The sequence below is a fragment of the Perissodus microlepis genome, chromosome 3, assembly GCF_051167445.1.
Source record: "Perissodus microlepis isolate ML-2025 ecotype Zambia chromosome 3, ASM5116744v1, whole genome shotgun sequence".
NCBI classification, from domain to species: Eukaryota; Metazoa; Chordata; class Actinopteri; order Cichliformes; family Cichlidae; genus Perissodus; species Perissodus microlepis.
The window spans coordinates 1,968,364-1,981,055 of record NC_140463.1 but is presented as its reverse complement, the minus strand read 5'-3'; the positions used below and the strand labels follow the sequence as shown (position 1 = coordinate 1,981,055).

Sequence of the window (12,692 nt, the reverse complement as noted above, 5' to 3'; positions counted from 1 at the left end):
TTGCAGTGGTGCACTAGCTTGAAACAGTGTGACAGCTGAGAGGATGATGGAAGTCTGAGTCCAGACAGACCGAGTCTGTTTAAACATGACGGCTGTCGACCGCTCAGCCAATCACAAACCAGAAACATATGCTTTGTGGTCTGTGTTCGGCCCTCCTGATTGGTTGGATCCTCTCTGGGAGTACCTCAGGTGTGTTTTAACCTGCAGATTGACTTCACAGTAGAGCAGAGACAGGTCCTCGTGTTCTGGTTTATTAACACACAGTTTATTTATGTGTTTATGATGCAGTGACTTAAACCCAACTTTCTTCTATCACAGTCGTGCTGAGGTCCAAACTCAGACCTCGTCTCTGTGGGAAACTTGGTTTTATCATGATTATTCTACATGTTTCTTAATGCCACACCATCATCATCTTCATCATAATGAATAACACAATTCCGTTTCCTGTGCATAAATAAAAGCCTCTGTGTCTCCATCTGCCCCGCACATCATCTTAACCTGTCCAGGTGGGTCCAAACATCGGACCTTTAACTCATGAAGAAATACAGAAGCACAGTTACAGCTCCTGAAGTCTCCTCCAGACTGAAGAACACGAGTCTGAACCTTCACAGAGCGGGGACTCGTTTATTGAAACAGATATAATGAAATAAAAGGACAGAGTGTGACAGGGCTCCATCACAGGACAGTTACAGACACTTTTATTACACATTAAACACACACAGAGCCTCCTGCTGCCATTCAGTGTCTGAGCTGATGCTCCTCCTGCAGGCCACAGCTGTGGATCGATCACCTGTGGATCAGCGACTCTACAGGACATCAGAAATGCGACATGTGGAGGAAAAAGCAGCAGCTCGCAGTCTGGACTGTAACATGTTCTTATCCTCTAACAGGGACCAGAAACAGGGAGAAGTCTGCCATCTAGTGGTGACAAAGTGGAGCTGCAGGGACATGAAGACGTTGAGAGGACAGCAGGAACACTGAGGGGTGGATGAAGACAGATTAAAGGGAGACGAGCAGGAGACACAGAAACATCATAGATGATCTCTGCACATCATCCTGGAAGCATTCAGTGTTCCTCGTGTTGTCATGTTACAGCCTTATTCCATGACATTCATTTTCACCTCTGCACACAGTACAGTAAACAGTCTCTGCACAGTCAGCTGACTGTCCATGTGAAACTAAAGTATAACATGGACATAAGTACTCACAGCCCCGACACTCATGTTTCTTCAGCTGTGCACACTGATCGTCTGTCAGATATTTCTACAACACGCCTGGAGTCCACCTTTCAGCTGACCGGTCGTGGTTTGGAAAGGCACACACCTGTCTGTATAAGCTCCAATAACTGACAGAGCACAAAGTCAGAGGCAGGTCTGTAGGCAGGACTGTATGGACGCACAGATCCGGGGATCAGCACTGACGTACCCAGTGAGCACCGTGGCTTCCACCATCCATACAGGAAGTGTTGGAACCACCGGGTCTCTTCCTAGAGCTGGACGCTTTGCAATCTGGGCAATCTTCTGCGCCTCTCATCTAGTACCTACTCGGCTGAGCTCAGCCGAGTAGGTACTAGATGGTACCAGGTACTTTTTTAGCAAATGCTGGCCTGGCTTTCCAACCGAGCAGAGTCAGTCTAAAAATGTGACATCAAAAGCCCCCGATTGGCCAGCCAGAGGTGTCATTAGATGAATCAGGAGTTAGATGAAACCTGGCATTTCTGAAACTCGGCAACAAGGGAAATGGTTACGTACAAACTGACATCATGGTGCTTGAGTCTGACAAACACCCACAGACCAAGCAGCGGGTATACCATCGCCTCAATGTCCTCCATTGTGTTTGTGGCAGACAGACACATGGGATTTTGGTTGTGTTCCCATGACAACCCCACACATATTGAGGTGAAACTCAAATGTAATAGAGCACGACACAAACAAAGGCGGGCTCAGGCGAGTAGGTGCTAAAGGAAACCGGGCTACGACAGCCCGCCTGGAGTTTGCCCAAAGGCCTGTGAAGGACTCTGAAGGAAAAGACGAATGAGACATCATAACCTGGTCCAAAAGTGTGCTGGACATTGAGCTTGGGCGAAGGTTCATCTTCTGCAGTGTTGGGGAGTAACGGAGTACATGTACCGCCGTTACGTATTTAAAATACAAAATATGAGTAACTGTATTCCGTTACAGTTACCGTTTAAAAAGGTGGTATTTAGAATACAGTTACTTTGTTGAAATAAATGGATTACACGGCGGTACTTCCCTGTTTCATATTGTCGCGGGTCAGGACTGTTTGGGTTTTGTTTGACAGCTATGTTCTGTTGTTCCAGGCGGCAGCGTTACGGTTGCCATGGTTACAGGGTGATGCACTCTCGCTGCGACTGTGTTTCCTGGGCCAGAGAGCGCCTTTTTGTTGTTGTTGTTGTGCTAAGCTAATAGGCAGAATGCTACAGGTATAGCTCTAAAGAATGTAGCATCATGGGCAGTGTAGTCCGTGCTGCAGGGAGAATGGACTGCCATACCCGCGATGTGTCTGTGAGCGAGGGATGGACAAAAAGGAAAAATATGAGCTGTCATTGAGCAGAAACGGGAGCTGGAAGCATGTAAATATAATAATAACCACTGCAGCCAAGAAGAGTGCCTGACGAGCCCAGTTATAAGTACGCTATTAAGACTCGACTGTACATCGTGTTCGTGTTTTCCTCTGAAACAATAATTTCCGTTGGAGCAGCCTTTCAACGCCTCTCTCTGTCTCTCACTAGCAAAGTTGACGCACACAACAAAATAAAGCTAGTTTTTGGCTACGAGCCCGACACGGAACACGCATTAGTCAGAGGTAGGGCTGTGCGATATGACCAAAATGTCATATCCCGATATAAGACATCTGTCGTCCCGATAACGATATAAATCACAAAAATGTAACATTTTCTGTAAATTCTGTGAATCTCGGGCAGCTCGACTTGCGGGAAGTGTTTCCAGCTGCACGTCATGTACCTGGAGTCGAGTGTTTTAACCGATGCATGAAACGATAAATTTTTAGACATAAGTTGTAACGGCGCCGTTTTCTTTGTGAGTATTTATTACACGGCGTGCTGCGGGGAAAAGCCTGTTCTAACGTTTGAGTCTAAGGTTTATTTTTTAGCACCTGGGGCTCCTTTTTACTTCTCATCCGTAAATAATCTGCTCTTTCACGTGGTTCAGTTTATTTTGAAAAGTCTCAACAGGATCTTGAGCTTTATTGTGAAAGGTTTATGTGGAACATAAACAAGCGGACACGCGATGCTGTTACCGTCGTTGTTGCTAACGACAACGCATAAAAACAGGCGCTTGTCCGTCTGTAGTGTGGTTATATTAAATATAAGAGAAAGAGAGAACTTCTAGAAATGAATATAGCCACTACAGTGACCATCAGAACGATGAAAAAATATTTTGCGACACAACGAAACAAACGATAGCGTAAAATGAAACGATAGATGTTTTTATATCGTCATTCGATGTATATCGTTATATCGAACAGCCCTAGTCAGAGGTCCCTTTACTACGGTTCAGAGCCGCGGACCTTCAGTAATAGTAATAAATCACAGCAATAGTACATTAATGTAGTTGTAAAAAGCATGATAATATGTTAAGTAATCCAAAGTATTCAGAATACGTTACTCTCATTGAGCAACGTAACGGAATACGTTACAGAATACATTTTGGGGCATGTAATCTGTAATCTGTAGTGGAATACGTTTTAAAAGTAACCTTCCCGACACCAAGGTTATTATCGTTAACGAAAACTAACGAAATAAGGAAAACTAGAAGTGAAAAAACATTTCCGTTAACGGAAATAAAAATAAAAACAAAAACAAAAAAAGGAAAACTAACTAAAACTGTAATGAGTGTCCACAAAACTAACTAAAATTAACTGACTTTATAGCAAAAATGTGTTTAGTTTTCATTGACGTGTGCGTGCAAAACTATTAAAACCCTGCCCAACACTGATCTTCTGTAACTGCTGACAAAAAGTGCTTCAACAACACATTTTAACAAAGGCTGAGAATACCTGTGCATGTGTTATATTTTTCTCTTAAATGTTTTAATAAATCTTTAAGAATTTTAATTTGGAGTACTGTGTGTAGAATACTGAGGTCAAAATGAATGTCATCCTTTCTGGAATAAGCCTGTGACATGACAACTTGTTATTTTTAGGATGCAGTGGTACCATCACAGGACCACCACAGACCAGGACTCACAGGGACCTGCAGGAACCGTTTAGAACCACCTGTTTGGCCTCTCTGTCAGGGGTTGTGCCCCAGTGCTCATCACACAGAGGAGTGTGAGGAGAACCATACACTAAACATACAGAGAACTTTAAACACCTTTACAGGGAGTGCAGAATTATTAGGCAAATGAGTATTTTGTCCACATCATCCTCTCCATGCATGTTGTCTTACTCCAAGCTGTATAGGCTCGAAAGCCTACTACCAGTTAAGCATATTAGGTGATGTGCATCTCTGTAATGAGAAGGGGTGTGGTCTAATGACATCAACACCCTATATCAGGTGTGCATAATTATTAGGCAACTTCCTTTCCTTTGGCAAAATGGGTCAAAAGAAGGACTTGACAGGCTCAGAAAAGTCAAAAATAGTGAGATATCTTGCAGAGGGATGCAGCAGTCTCAAAATTGCAAAGCTTCTGAAGCGTGATCATCGAGCAATCAAGCGTTTCATTCAAAATAGTCAACAGGGTCGCAAGAAGCGCGTAGAAAAACCAAGGCGCAAAATAACTGCCCATGAACTGAGAAAAGTCAAGCGTGCAGCTGCCAAGATGCCACTTGCCACCAGTTTGGCCATATTTCAGAGCTGCAACATCACTGGAGTGCCCAAAAGCACAAGGTGTGCAATACTCAGAGACATGGCCAAGGTAAGAAAGGCTGAAAGACGACCACCACTGAACAAGACACACAAGCTGAAACGTCAAGACTGGGCCAAGAAATATCTCAAGACTGGTTTTTCTAAGGTTTTATGGACTGATGAAATGAGAGTGAGTCTTGATGGGCCAGATGGATGGGCCCGTGGCTGGATTGGTAAAGGGCAGAGAGCTCCAGTCCGACTCAGACGCCAGCAAGGTGGAGGTGGAGTACTGGTTTGGGCTGGTATCATCAAAGATGAGCTTGTGGGGCCTTTTCGGGTTGAGGATGGAGTCAAGCTCAACTCCCAGTCCTACTGCCAGTTTCTGGAAGACACCTTCTTCAAGCAGTGGTACAGGAAGAAGTCTGCATCCTTCAAGAAAAACATGATTTTCATGCAGGACAATGCTCCATCACACGCGTCCAAGTACTCCACAGCGTGGCTGGCAAGAAAGGGTATAAAAGAAGAAAAACTAATGACATGGCCTCCTTGTTCACCTGATCTGAACCCCATTGAGAACCTGTGGTCCATCATCAAATGTGAGATTTACAAGGAGGGAAAACAGTACACCTCTCTGAACAGTGTCTGGGAGGCTGTGGTTGCTGCTGCACGCAATGTTGATGGTGAACAGATCAAAACACTGACAGAATCCATGGATGGCAGGCTTTTGAGTGTCCTTGCAAAGAAAGGTGGCTATATTGGTCGCTGATTTGTTTTTGAATGTCAGAAATGTATATTTGTGAATGTGGAGATGTTATATTGGTTTCACTGGTAAAAATAAATAATTGAAATGGGTATATATTTGTTTTTTGTTAAGTTGCCTAATAATTATGCACAGTAATAGTCACCTGCACACACAGATATCCCCCTAAAATAGCTAAAACTAAAAACAAACTAAAAACTACTTCCAAAAACATTCAGCTTTGATATTAATGAGTTTTTTGGGTTCATTGAGAACATGGTTGTTGTTCAATAATAACATTATTCCTCAAAAATACAACTTGCCTAATAATTCTGCACTCCCTGTATGGTTAAATGAGGGCAAAGGGCCTTGATCCCTTCATTCTACAGGTTTAAGACGTAGAGCTGTGGGCTGGTTCATATGAATCTTCCTATGAAGATACATTTGGGGCAAATTCCGATTATGGAAGACAGTATCTGACGACTGACGCTACCATCTGTCATCTTTCAGCAGGAGCTCCTCCCAGAACAGGTAACATCAAAGGCTCCAACACTGGACCACTAAGGTGCTGGTTTTGGTTTTTGGTACCCGCCTTTTATAATAAGATCAGGCACTGGCACGTAGTCGGTATAACTCCGGTACATCACAGCTGAACTGTTTCACCTATCTAACAGCACCTCAACCAGGATCCAGGTTCATCTCCTGACTAGACTGACATATCAGAACCAGACCCATTGGAACTGCCAGAACATACAGGGGAGGGGGGGTATATAGTATAGGGTATATAGTCCTGTAGGAGGCAAATACTAATTTCACACAGGAAATTCAAGGACCTTCTAAGAAAGGTTTACATGTGTTATCATAAAAGCAGGTCTTTTTACTACCAAATCTGATATGCACCCTTTGAGAAGGGCCAACCTATCATTAAGTCCTCTAGACCTGGACCAGGACCGTCCTTCATCGCTCGTCCTGGTCGGTCAGAAGTGTACATGTCCCGACTGTGGGTCAGAGGGTGGTCCTCCTGGGGGCACATCCTGTAGCAGGGTCCTGCCCAGTGGCCTGCTGATAGGATAGTTCGGGGCTGGAGCATCCTCGGCCCAGTCTATTCTGGGCAGCAGCTGGTCCATGTGAGGTCCTGGTGGTCTGTGCAGAACTGGATAGGTTGTAATGTTGTGCTCCCGCTCAAGCAGCAAATGTCCAGGAGCTCGATTTGACCCATCAGGTCTGTAGGTTGTGATGGTTAGAAGAGACGTTTCCTGGTCCAGGGTCTGCAGGGGCTGGGCCTGCTGGTCCATCTGATACAGCTGCTTCTTATGGACCTGGCTGTGGTCCTGGTGGTCCACTCTAGGGGTACACAGCTGCTTCTTGTGGTTGTGTAGATAGTCCTGGTGATCCAGCTGGGCGTGCTCCTGTTGTTTCTTCTGGTTCTGGATGCTATCCTGGGCCTGGTGGTGTATGTTGATGTGGTATTGTGATCTCTTCTGATTCCGAGAAATATCTGGATCATGCTGGTCCATCTGGGACTGGTATGGTGGTTTCTTCTGGTTCAGACGGTGGTCCTTTCCCTGTTCATCGACTGGAGGCTGGTACTGCTGCTGCTCTGGCTTTTTCTGGTTCTGGAGCTGGTCTTGGTGATCCTGGTTCTTCTCGAGTTCCATCTGAGCGTGGAACTGCTGCTTCTTTTGGCTCTGGATTTGGTTGTGAACCTGGTTCTTGATGTCCTTCCAGTGCCGCCCCCTGAGGACTGGTTCTAAGTCCAGACAGCGCTGACAGACCTCCTTACCTGGTACGGACTGGACCAGAACATGGACTCCTAATTGCCTCCAGATGGCCTCCTTCTCTGCAGAGGACCACGGCCGCCGTCGGACCTTCCTGGGAGCCACAGGGACTGAAAAACCAACAGAATTGGAGCGCTGCACGATCAGACTAATCTGCTAAAGTCAAAGTAGCAACATGAATCCAGGTGGACTCACCTGAGACAGATGTCTGCATTCTGGCTTCAGGTGGAATCACAGAGGTCACTGGTTTGTTAGAGCTCTTTGACAGAACTGTGAACAAAGGTGGGCACAGATAGGTAAACAGCTCCAACAACTGGTTCTATAAAGTTAGAAAGTTCGGGAACTGATCCTAACCTGCGGCGAGGTGTGGACTCACCTTCTTGTCTGAGGTCCTTGTCCAGTCTTATCTGGACAGGTCGTTTCTTTGGTTTAGTTCCTCCATCTGTAGCAGCTGGAAAAGGAGAAAAACTGGGTCAGTAACACAAACTTTGGGATCCAAACTTCTCTAGCTGAAAATCCAAAACTACAGTCACATCCTGGTTCTTCCTAACCCAAACATTACTGGACGTTACTGAAGATGCTAAACTAAGCAGGAGGGGCTGGACTGTGGTCTCACCTGGATCTGGGTTCTGCAGCCCCAGGTTGTCCCACTCCCGGCCCAGCATGTGGTAGAAGTCGGTGGTCTTGGCGGCAGCCTCCCAGTCTCCGTCCTGCAGGCTCTCTCCAATAGCAATCTCACAGACTGTCTTTAGTGTTGTTTTCACCGCCAGTGGAGGGCGGCTCCACCTGTTTCCCGCTGCCTTCCTGGCCGCGGACAGCGCCAGGCTGAGGCGACCTGGGGCCAGCAGGTCCTGCAGGCTCTGGACGCCGGAGTCAAGGGATTTAGCGGCCAGGAGCAACCTGCCAAGTTCCCGGAGCTTTTGGCTTACGTAGTCGTACCTCCTCTGACCACTATCCTGGTTCCCCATCAGCTTGTTGCCATACTTACAGATCAGCCAATCAGACTTCACCTGGAGGCAGAGAGGAGCCAGTTACCATAGAGAAAGGTCAGAGAGTGTAGATAGTGTTAGGTGCACAGACAGACAGGTGTGGAGACAGGTGAGCTGACCTCGTAAGACACATTATCTTGGTTCATGCGATGCAGGATTTCACTGCAGCTCTCAGACGCTCCACTGGAGATCGGCAGGAGCCGCGACGCTGCTGCCTGCACCCTGGTCCGTTTCCTGGCTCGGTTCACAGCGGGGTCAGAGGTCGTGTTCTGATCGACACTTGGGTCAGAGGTCATAAGCTGTTTGGTCCCGGTCTCTGCAGTCTCACCAAGGGAATCCTCAGGTATGTCCTCTCTGGTGACATCACAGGGCAACTTACTTGTGGAACCAGAGGTGACGTCGTTGGCGGGGTCAGCGTTCGCCTCGGCTTTGGACGGGTTGATGGCGAGCTTCTTGCGACACGACACCTGATGCTTCCACAGGTCAGCACGAAGGAAAAATCCAAGACACAATGGGCATGGCAGGTAGTTCCTCGCATCCACATCCTCAGAGGGCTGACGCCATGGCACAATCTCACCAGTGCCCTGCCGGATCACCTGAGGACACACAGGGAGGCGGAGTAAATGTACCTGTAAGGAACAGAAAACCTCACCCGTAACAGACAGGTAAACACAGGTGTTATACTTACTTTATTGATCTATATAGCACTCTTCACAGGACAAAAACCACATAGTGCTTCAGAATAATATAAAACAGATAAACATAAAACAGCACAATCAAATATTCAGCTAGTCTAAATAAATTAGTCTTAAGATGATGTTTAAAAGAATAAATACAATCCAGGGAATCCAGAGAATTGCACAACCTGGGGGACGCCGCTCAGGTCTGTCCCCTCAGGTTTAAACATACCAACAGGTTGAGGCTGCGAGAGGGAGTGTGAGGCTCTAAAAGATCAGTAATATAGACAGGACATGATTCAAAGCTGTAAAGGTCAGATTTTAAAATGAATTCTAAAATGTACTGGAAGCCAGTGTAATGAGTGTAACACTGGTGTAATGTAGAGCTGGGTGTCATCACTGATTTCTAGAATCAATTTGATTCTGAGTCACAAGGTCCCGAATCGATTCGATCCACGATTCGATTCGAATTTTTGCCTCAGACAGTCAGAAGAATTGTAATTCTGATTATTTATCAGTACATAACCATTTTTTATATCTATAAAAAGAAAGCTGACACGAGTGAGACTTTATCACAGCAGATGTCTTTGTGTCAAAGTAACTGAGGATAAAACAGAAGAACATGAAGCAGATTTTCTGGCCTGAGATTTTATAGCAGTTAAAAATATTCCGCAGTAGATCAAAACTGAAAGAAAGTCATTAATCAAAACCTGAATATTACCTGATGCTGCTGAAGTGAAGCAAAGTTACAGACGATTACAGACACAGCCAAGGGTTTTGTAATTTTGCAGAATTTTAAGAAGTTTACATTTCTTCAGCACTGAACAGCAGAAATGAGGCTTTCTTGTCGGGAGTCAGTTACATTTTTTTTTAAAAACCCACAGCGGTCAACAGTACATAACGGTAGACTTGTGCGTAATAAGCAAGTGAATAATGCAGAAAACAGATTTTTAGACGGGAACTGTTCTTCAAGTACACAGAGAGAGATGTGCATGAAGTGTGATTTTATCGTGGTGGCAGCAAAACAGCCAAAGTCCCCAAAGAGGGAATTCATGACGATGTTTATGTGAAGCCAAATGTGAAGCATAGTTTGGATCTTCTTTTGTTGATGGTTTAAGTCAATTTTGGTTGGAGAGAGACAAAACTGCATCTTGAGAATCGAACACAAAAAAAGACGTAAACACAAAGCGCGGACCCGTCAGCGCATCACAATCAGTGGGCTGTCGGCTTTCTCACCTGATGGCGTGTTCGTGAGAAACATCTCACTGGTTCTGATCCGTCAGCGTTTCCGCGCTTTGTGTTTATGTGTTTGTGCAGAATCTGCTCTGTTACTGTTTAGCTGTTTGGTGGTTGTTGAAATTTTGTGAGGTTTAACCTGAGATTCTGGCGTTTCGGCCAAAACACATTTATACTTAAAAATCGATTCAGGATTTTAATGAATCAATATCACGTTATTCAAGCTAGAATTGATGTGAACCCCTAATGTAATGCTCTTTTACGTGTCTTAGTTAAAAGCCTTACAGCAGGATTCTGGACTGACTGGAGACGGTCACGATTCGTTTTGCTCAAACGTAGACTCTGGAATCTCTGGGACACACAAACCCCTCCTCCTCGATAAGGCAGTAGTCCATGGCTATGAAAAATGTACATCTAATTTAGTTGCACAGGTAACAACTAAAGGCACCTGAAAGAAACAGGTAAACTGACCGGTAGCAGACACACCGGTAAGACACACAAACTGACCTCGATGTTGTGTAAATAGTTGCCTCGGCAGCGCAGGTGCTCCAGCAGCAGGTGGCGTTCTTTGGAGCCTGTCGGCAGGGTGCTGGCAGCCAGTACTTCCTGTTCGTCGGCATGCTTCCTCAGCAGGTGGCGTGCGATCTTCACCTGTGGCCGTCGGCAGAACACGCAGTAATGCTTCTTGTCCCAGCGGCGCTTCCCGCCGCTCCACGTCCTCTTCACCGTCACGCCCTCCTTCTTGTCCTCCTGGCCCCGCCTTTTCGATTTCTGACCCCGTTTTTTCTCTATATGACCCCGCCTCTTTGCTCTCTGGCCCCTCCTCCCTAAGGTGCGGCGGTGTGGCTGACGCGCAGCGGGCTTTGCCTGCTCTTTGTCAGGAGAGGACGGGGCGTCGGAGGCCGGGACCTCTGTCTTGTTCTCCATGGCAACGTCAGCATGGTCCTCCATGGCAACAGACCTCGATGACACCCTGATGATAAAACAAAGAAGCAGTGAATCAGCTTTAGCTGTCAGCTCCACCTGCAGTCCCTCAGCAGGAACATGTAGTTCAGTGTGGGACTCTTTGTAACTGTGTTTTTAATAGTGCTGAGGACTCTCATCTTAATAATGGAGGCAGCCACACCTGCACACCACATCAGTATAGGCATTTCCTTTATGGCGGGGCAGTGTGTGAGTCACAGGTTATAGTGAGGACGACATCGATGCTCGACATTTTCTGTCTAAAGTACAAGAAAGCGTGTTTCAAACATCTGCACTTCAGATGCTCCACAGTGTGGAAACATCTGTATTCAGCTTCCATCCCTACTCTAAACATGGAGGAGGTGCAGCAGATGTTCTGGATCCTTCACCTGAGCCACTGAGCGTGATCAGAGACCTCTGAGGAACCACCGCAGGGTTCTGACACTGAAAGCTCCTCACAGGGTTAAAGGTGCAGACGTGTCTGCATCAGAGGTTCCTGCAGGGCCCTCAGGCTGTGGTGGAGTCAACATGAACATGAGGCCTCCTCCACATTTAACATGACTGTGAGGAGAACACCTGGACCAATCAGAACCAGCTCCCCGCTGACACACACACACACTTCTACAGCTGGAATCCACATGTGACAAACATCTGGATTATAGAGGCTGACACACTGATCTACCCCAACATCAGAAGCACCTTGAGGAACAAACACGAACCCACCTCCTGATCTGGACCGGGACCAGAACAAACAGAGCCTCTCAGACTGACCTTGCCGGTCGTCGTCATCAGCCTGCAGGTGTGACAGGTGCTCTCACCTGTGCAGTGACCGGGCTGGAGTCACGCCACGCTCAGGTGTGACTGACAGGCATCTCTGTCCGATAATGGAAGCTTATTTACGACAGCCTGGTGCTAACAGCTAGCAGCACACAGGCTAACGCAGCTGTTAGCACGGAGAGCTAACGAGCAGCTAGCTGCAGCTAACCAGAACCGGAACCGAGCGCTGCTGGGAACCGGACCAAACCGGAAACATGACCAGAACCGTCAAGTGAGAGTACAGAACCGGGACAGAGAGACTCCTCACCTGCTAACTCCAGCGCTGCGCTCCTTTCTTCTTCTTTTACTCCACCACTTCTTCTTCGCTGTCGGAGGTGAAAGGGCGTGATACCGGTGCGTTGGCGCCACCTGCTGGCGTGGAGGACTGAGGCTACAGATTCCTGTTAAAGTCAGGCGGTCCAGCCTCGAGTCTGTGATGGATGAAGCTGATGTTCTTCTGTCAGATAAACACAGAGGAGTCTCCCTGTAACACTGTGTTATATGATTGGTCTGTACTGAAGCACCACAGCATTAAAATGATGAGAGCAAGCTCAGTTAACAGGGCTGCTGCAATAAACATGAACAAACATAAAGGTAAACACTGATAAATGTGAACTTTATCGGTGGTTACACCTGGATGCACCTGTCTGCTTCACTTTGTGGCCT

General features: G+C 46.6%; 1 protein-coding gene across 4 annotated transcripts; it reads right to left on the bottom strand.

Annotated features, from left to right (window-relative positions):
• Window positions 1–243: 243 nt before the first annotated feature.
• On the bottom strand, window positions 244–12,389 carry LOC146389391 (uncharacterized). Of its 4 annotated transcripts, XR_014797400.1 has the most exons (8): window positions 12,295–12,371; window positions 10,755–11,220; window positions 8,454–8,930; window positions 7,962–8,355; window positions 7,722–7,796; window positions 7,541–7,615; window positions 1,588–7,455; window positions 244–1,540 (listed from the first exon to the last, which is right to left on the bottom strand). XR_014797400.1 is itself a non-coding variant. In XM_084910607.1 (7 exons), the coding sequence occupies exons 2-7, from the start codon at window positions 11,196–11,198 to the stop codon at window positions 6,545–6,547; spliced, it is 2,376 nt and encodes a 791-aa protein (XP_084766733.1). In that variant the 5' UTR covers window positions 11,199–11,220; window positions 12,295–12,389; the 3' UTR covers window positions 244–6,544. The 4 variants fall into 4 exon arrangements, 3 of the variants coding, with proteins under 3 accessions (XP_084766733.1, XP_084766710.1, XP_084766722.1); XM_084910607.1 differs by having other exon boundaries at window positions 244–7,455; window positions 12,295–12,389; XM_084910584.1 differs by lacking the exon at window positions 12,295–12,371 and adding an exon at window positions 11,934–12,271 and having other exon boundaries at window positions 244–7,455.
• Window positions 12,390–12,692: the final 303 nt, after the last annotated feature.

Bases quoted from the DNA above. Each gene is read 5' to 3' on its own strand.
- LOC146389391 (XM_084910607.1), bottom strand. From the start codon at position 11,198: ATGGAGGACCATGCTGACGTTGCCATGGAGAACAAGACAGAGGTCCCG. The intron at 8,931-10,754 runs GTCAGTTTGTGT...GTGTGTCCTCAG, and splicing joins ACTATTTACACAACATCGAG to GTGATCCGGCAGGGCACTGG. The intron at 7,456-7,540 runs GTGAGTCCACCT...TTGGTTTTTCAG, and splicing joins AATGCAGACATCTGTCTCAG to TCCCTGTGGCTCCCAGGAAG.